At 42.7% G+C, this 7,192-nt stretch overlaps 1 protein-coding gene across 2 annotated transcripts in view; it reads left to right on the top strand.

Moving 5' to 3' along the window:
• Nucleotides 1-200: 200 nt before the first annotated feature.
• The window catches only part of DNAJC6 (DnaJ heat shock protein family (Hsp40) member C6), a 60,292-nt gene continuing 53,300 nt past the window's right edge, over nt 201-7,192 (top strand). For both annotated transcript variants that reach the window (XM_039486260.1, XM_039486259.1), the window contains exon 1: nt 201-438. In XM_039486260.1, the coding sequence (XP_039342194.1) occupies nt 216-438 (223 nt within the window). In that variant the 5' untranslated portion in view covers nt 201-215. The remainder of the gene's footprint in view (nt 439-7,192) is intronic.

Raw genomic sequence — 7,192 nt, 5'->3', positions numbered from 1 at the left:
GAGCCTGCGAGCACCCAGCGCTGGGCTGTGGCGGCCGCCGGGGAGCGCTGTGCTCAGTCCCTGCGCCGAGCCGGGGAGCGGAGCCGGCGGCCCACGCCCCGCACGCAGGGCCCTGCTCGGGCTGCTCCCGGCGGCCCCTCTGCCCCCCGGGGAAGGCGAGGCGCGTGCGATTTCCCGCCCCTGCCGGCGCAGCCTCCCCCCCTTCGGCCTCGCCCATGAGCCTGCTCGGGAGCTACCGCAAAAAGCCCAGCAATGACGGGTACGAATCTTTGCAGCTGGTGGAGAGCAACGGTGACTTCTGCGGGGGCAGCAAGGAGCGAGCCGGCGGCAGCAAGCAAGGGGTGATCCCGGCCGTGCTGGCCGCAGCCCGGAGCCCGGCCCGACAGCAGCCGCAGCCGCAGCCTCTGGACGGCAGCAGCAGCACCATGGACAGCTCAGGTAAGGGGCCTCCTTTCTCCCGCTTCCCGCCCCGAGGGCTGGCCGGGGAGGGGGGTGGGGATCGTGTTACAGACCCACTTTCCTGCTCCTCGCTGGGGCTGACTGGCCCAGCCAGGCGCTGGCAAGGGGGGATCGGCCTGGCTGCACTGGCTGTGATCCTCACCCTGGGAGAGGACACCTGAGATGGCAGGGACCGGTCCTGCAACTGTAAAGAGCTGTTCATTACCAGCCAAGGAATAAACACAGCCCAGGTGCTGCTGCTCTGTCTTGCTAAGGGACGCAGGGGCTGCTGGGGCTGATGTATTGTTCCTATGGGGGAGGGGTTGCTGACACTTCTTATGGCAGGACATTTTTGAAACCATAGCAAGAAATTGTACTGTTCATCGGAATGCAATCTGTGCATTTCCCAGGCATGGTAAATCTTTTGAATGAGCATGTTTAGGAGAGTAGGAGGGAGTTCATTATCTAAATGAGAAATGCATTGTGCTGTTATGCAGCTAAATATACTGAATAGGAAACAACTATCCTGAAGATGCTGATGCTATGTTGAACAGAAATCCTTTGTCCGCTCTAACAGCTTTCATAAGAGTAGTAACCTAGGTGGTTTGGGTGGTGGTCAAGTCATTCATAGATTCAATGCAATTTCAGAGAGCTGGAAATCAGAAACACTTCTTGATAGTGTGAAATTAAAGGCAAATGACTGTCATTGCAACCGATTTCTTTGTAATTTCCCCCAAAGAGAAGAAAAGCTGTTGTGAAACCGTGGTAAATGGGAATCAATAAAAGGGGGAGAAATCCTGAATACTTTATTGATTTCTTTTGAAGTCATTTGGTAATCATTTTGTTGTAAAAACAACTGGTAGAATTAAATCAGATAAGTTTTGATGCATGCTGCATGAACGTGTGTGTGTGTGTGTGTGTGTGTGTGTGTGTGTGTGTGTGTGTTTTAAATCTTGCAGTGGAGGGACCAGATGGCCCATGTGATTGGTAATAGGATGTAGAGTCTGTCACCTCTAGGTCACATATTCAAATTTGCCTGAGTCACTAGTGATTTGAACATACTTACTTGATAATGGCCTTTCAATGTCTGCAGAAATGAATTGGTTTCAGTCCAATTCCTAGTGGGCCATGTGGTCACATCACAATTACTACTCAGAGTTTTTTCAGAGAATTTTAGAGTGGAAACGTATATTGAGTAGTCGCAGAAGTACCCTTTTGAGCTCTATGGGTCCAATCTGATGTCTAAGCACCCTTAGAGGATGATATAGGGAAGTTTGCACTACCACAGTCTCCTTGAATACTTATTCTTTGGATGGAGAAGTTCAATCCCAAGGCACACCTGTCAAACTAAGTCTGACACTCTACAAGTAATGAAAAGAATTCAATGTTAAAATATATTAAAATTTCTTCCTTGAGGAAAAGAGTTCATGGCATAAGAAGTACCATATGGAGAAATAGTTATGTTTACAAACATCTGGGGAAAGTTCAGATTAAGTAGGGTTTTTGCAAATGAATCATGTCTTTCTAGTTTATAACTGCCTCTTGCTCTGAGAGAACATTGAAATCTACTTTAAGTTGATAGTGTGATGTCAGTGCTAGATTTGCTTGTTTGACTCAGCATGTGAGCTGATGCTTATTCATAGTAGGTTGCTAAGTTCTAGCTATCTAGGTTTTCATAGCTAGGCACCCATCCAAGACACTTGGAGGCTATGGTCTACTTCATAGACTATCAGGGATGGAAGGGACCTCAGGAGGTCATCTAGTCTAATCCCCTGCTCAGGGTAGGATCAATCCTCAGACAGATTTTTGCCCCAGATCCCTAAATAGCCACCTCAAGGATTGAACTCACAACCCTGGGTTTAGCAGGCCAATGCTCAAACCACTGAGCTATCCTTCCCCTATATATTGTATTTTTGACATATTATTAAAGCAATTGGTCTTGGAGTTAATTAGAATAATAGAAATAGAGGAACTAAGTGTGGCAGATGATAATATTTATATCTAGCTAGGTCTGGCAAATAGTGTATAGTAAATGTCAAATGGTGACCTTTGCTTAATGTTAACTTGTATGTTACTTGAGTGTTCTTGCAGTTGCTCTGCTATTTGTTCAATTTTCATTATTTTCTCCCTGGGTAAAAACAAGTGTTCATGGTGGTGTTTACATAGTATTTTTCTATATAAAGGTATTCATGCAATTTTCTGCCATATCAAAAGTTCTACTGCTAAATATCAAAAGTCCCTGTGTGGTTAACTGTATAACTCCCACTATGAACTTCTAGAATTTGCATGCACAAAATACATTGAATGATGAAGGGCTGTTTCCAGGACTTCTCCAACACTTCTGCATTACACTTGTGTTGTATTTGATTTTAATGGTTGAGAAGTCTTATTAGCCTATTTTACTTCCTTTCGCTCAGTCAGCAGTTCTCACTGGGGGTATCTTTTGCTGTTGTTACTCTGCCCAGGCGTCCTGGGCAGGTCTGTTTGCCCACCTCTCCCCATGCTCTGCCGAGTTCCTGCCCCTTTGAATGAGGTGTCTGCTCACTTCATCCCCAGTGAGTGCCCCACCAACACCACAAAGGAGTCTTGGGGGAAAAACTGCAGCGAGGAACCAGCCAGACACTCCATCTTTTGGGGAATGGACCTTTGGACATTCAGAGAACTTTCTACAGGTTTCACTGGACTTTCTCTGCCCTGTGCTGATTGATTTGCTGTGTACTCCAACCCTCTTCCTCTCCTACAGTCTCTTCATTGCAGCTTTATTCCGCACCTGCCTCTCTTGTCCTCGTCTTACCTGTCCTGTCCCTTCCTCTCACCCTTCCTTCCCCCGCCCCCATTTAGATGATCCCCCCTGATCTAAACCCCCATCCCTCCCAACAAATCATAGAACATGCAATTTGATGCCGTCACATTGTTCACTCTGCTTGGGTGTTATACCTCTTCCCCCACCTTGTGTCTGTCTTGTCTAGTTAGATTGTAAGTGCTTCAGGGCAAGAGTAATCTACTACTCTGTACAGCACCTTGCACATTAGGACCCCATTCTTGGTTGGCCCTTGAGCACTGCTGTAATTAGCATGATTAATAATATCCATTTGATGAATTTCAGAGGTACTGCAAGCAACTGTGTGTCTAGACAGTGCAACAACAATACTCTGTTTATATGCTCTTGAAATTGGCTTATGAGATTTCTTGATAGTGATTTGTCTCTGCTAAAAGTGAGACCATTTTTGGATGGATGGAGTATTCTCAGCAAGAACAGGAATACTGGATCAACTATGATATTCTACTTAAAACTTGATGTCCATTTCTTCCACCTGGTCTTTCCAATTAAACTTTTTATGTTTACAAATGAGATTTTTTATCAGTTGTAGTCTACAGTAAATACATACATATATAATTTAGCTAATCTGCAGAATAAAACAAGTTTTAAGAGCTGAAACTACCTCTCAGGTGTGCATGTGGTTCCCATTGACTTCCACTGGGGAGTTCTTCATGAATGTAAGCACATCATTTGGTTTTAAAGCTGTACACATGTGGATGGGTAGGTGGGTGAAATTAGCTAGTCCTACAAGACAAAGACAGTAAATCTAACCTAGTAAAATGTGTTATCAAAGGGAGCACACAGCAAAAATGTCAAGATAATCTTTCTTGGTAATCTGTATAAAACTTCCCGTTGTGATGTGCAGTGTCACAAGATGGTTAGTGTCAGAACAGGCCAGTGTAGCTGACAGCCAATCCCAGACACCTAAATGCTGCAAGAAGTGATGTTGGTGATTCAGTGAGTAGTACTTTTCTCTCTAAACCAATGCCTTATCATGGTGTCAAGGAAAATTGTTCTGTGCTTTTTTATTTTTTTTGGATGACAGAAAGTGATTCCTGATTTATTTTTTATATGGATTACATATTGTATATTCAGAATATACAATATATAATCCATGATGGGGTCTTCTGGCCAGATTATAACTCATTTACTTTCTACTGACATGACTTTCCCCTGGCTTTTCAACAGGATACAATATTCTTCACTTCCCATGTTAAATTATGTTTTGTGTTAGTGTTGGTATGCTGGTTCTGGAATAGTTGCCATATTTCTATCACGGAGTTGACTGTATTTGGGTGGTGGGAAAAGTGATCCCTTGGTGTAGCTTTAAGTTGTCAGGCATCTTGGGACTGTTCAGAATACAAGATGCCAAGAATGCAATGACTTGGCATGTTTGGCTGAGACAGTTGTTACTGCACCTCTGTCCTGCATGTCTTTGGGTGCAGTGAAAGACTGGGGACCCCAGACTTCACTGCATCACGTCACTTCTGCACTAGTGGAACTCCACCGAAGAACCATTCTGTAAAACTGGAGTAACAGCGGGGAATCAGGCCCTTCAGCTCTTTGCTGTATCAGTACATTTGAAAGAAGTTTCCAGAGTCAAATAGCAACCCCTCCTATTAAGCCAGACTTACACCAGTGGCTGAGGAGAAATCGTTGCTGATCTCCTGCAGGTGTTCCAATGGGGAAGGGCAGCTTTAAAATCTATCTGGAGCTCCATAGGAGTCTCATTGATGAAGGCTTAATGAGCACATTTTCCAGTTGACCTACTCTGGATCCCTCTTAGGCAAGCAATACCCACTTTGGGGGCTGCACTCACTGGGCCTGGGCACTCAGGAGAGCAGGTGTTACTGGTAGCCTGTACCACCTGCACTCCTGGTGCACTAGGGTGCTGGAGTTTGGGTTCCTCTGGCCGTGAAGTGAACTGGACCCATAGTTTTGATGCTGTTACGTTGCTGGTAGTGTTTCTTACTGTTACATTTAAGAATGATCTTCACTGTGTCAATAGTACTTTAATAAAGTGCCAGTCACATTACACAAGGAAAACTCAGAGGAGAAAATAGTGCCAGAAATTGGGGCATAACCTCGGATTGGCTATATGGTTCCAATGTAAATACCAACACTTCATGACATAGATGGGTTTGGGTTTGATCAAACTCTGGCTTTCACTTGATTTGGTGGTGTTTTAGGTTTGCAGGTTTTAACATATTGTCTTCTCAAGTCATGTAAGATTAATGGGACTTGTTTATGCATAGAAGGAGGAGGAGTGCCCAGAGACCGACAGTGTGAAATATAGACAGATGTACAAAATATATTCCTTTTATTCCAGGTAGGCACTGTATGTTTTTTCTGTTCTGTGAAGAAAATATTGTTTAAGAGCCGCATTTTGACAACATTCAATTTAAGGTAGCTTCATTACTCTAGAAGCATAGGAAAGTGTAGATGTAGATACGTTATAAAGTAATTAGGGAACTGAGGGTGGTGAAGGATAATCGGATTATGGTGAAGACATAACATTGGGAATTCTGGCTCAGAACCTCAGCTGGCGTAGTAAAGTCAGTGCAGTTGTGATAATTTATCCCAGCTCAAAATCTGGCCCTCTAGTTAAAAAACAAAACAAAACAAATACTAAACCTTTTTTGGATGGTACTTAAAGATTGAAAGTAGGTCCAAACATAGGCTTGCAATCCTATAAATAACTCCTTGCAATAAAAATAACCAAACCTTTAGGCTATATTCTAACTTCCCAGATACTTGTGCAGGTAGAATGAAAGAATACCTTTTAAAAATTTTTTTTGAAGGATTAAGTTAACTAAAACCATATCTTGGCATATCTGGGGAAAAAAGTCACTTTCAGGCAAATAGATATGGTGTGGGGGTGTATATATAATATATAAATTACAAAATGTAATATGACTAGAATGGGAGATTTTAACTAAAGTAAATCATGTTTTGATCTGAACATCCCCTTACAATGATTCTGTAACATGTAAATGTGTTTGGTCCAAGCCCCACAACATTGTGTTAGCACATGAAAACGAGACGATCTGACTGGTCTGTGGCCATTGTCCAAGCTGAGTGAAATGGAGAAAGTTCCTGTTTGAATAATTTAAGCTGTTGGTAATACAAGGTAGGGAATTTGTTTTATTTAAATAATTTGAACTTTGTTTCTCTCTGACACAACATAAGACATGAAATTTTAACATTCTGGTTCAAATTGCAATTGTGTTGACTTTACTTTTTGTTTTGATTAAGTAGGAGTGCAAAGGTATAAATGACCCACAGTAATGCTGAAAATTTACTGGTAGGATTCATGGATTTAGCTCATAGTTTCATCGTTTTTGTTCTCAGTCATTATATTCCAGATAGGGCTGATATCAGTGCTTATTAAGATTGACTAACAATTTCCATTATAAGACCCTGTGTTCAGTTGCATATAACTTTGCCAAACTTTAATCGTTTCAGCTGAAACTTTCCATGCTGGGTCTTTGAATTTTTTCAAGAAAATTTAAGGCAAAATAGTCCAGTTATTGCCAAGAACAAGGCTAGGGGAGAAAACACAGTTTTGCCCATATTTTTTTAAAAACTACATCTTGAGCCCTTTTCTTTGACCAGCTCTACCATCCCTATGCTTTGGAGCAGGGATTTGAAATATGGCTGGTCTTTGTATCAGGGATACGCCTTTTGCTGTCCCTGTAAAAATCTGCCTAAATTTGGCCAATTTATAAATCTTTGGAAAAAAAAAATCTTAGTTTGCACATGCTCAGTAGAGAATTGCTAATGCTAAAAGATTCCATTGTCACTGAGCATGCTCCAGCCCTTCACCGCTCCTAGGGCTGTATCATAATGTATTTGTATATGTACCGGGGGCCAAACTGCAGCTGCATACTTTGAGTAGAAAATCGTCCCAGACTGCCACCATTACAAGACTTC

Source organism: Mauremys reevesii, linkage group 8 (assembly GCF_016161935.1).
Source record: "Mauremys reevesii isolate NIE-2019 linkage group 8, ASM1616193v1, whole genome shotgun sequence".
Lineage (NCBI taxonomy): Eukaryota > Metazoa > Chordata > Testudines > Geoemydidae > Mauremys > Mauremys reevesii.
This window is presented reverse-complemented; position numbering and strand designations above follow the sequence as displayed.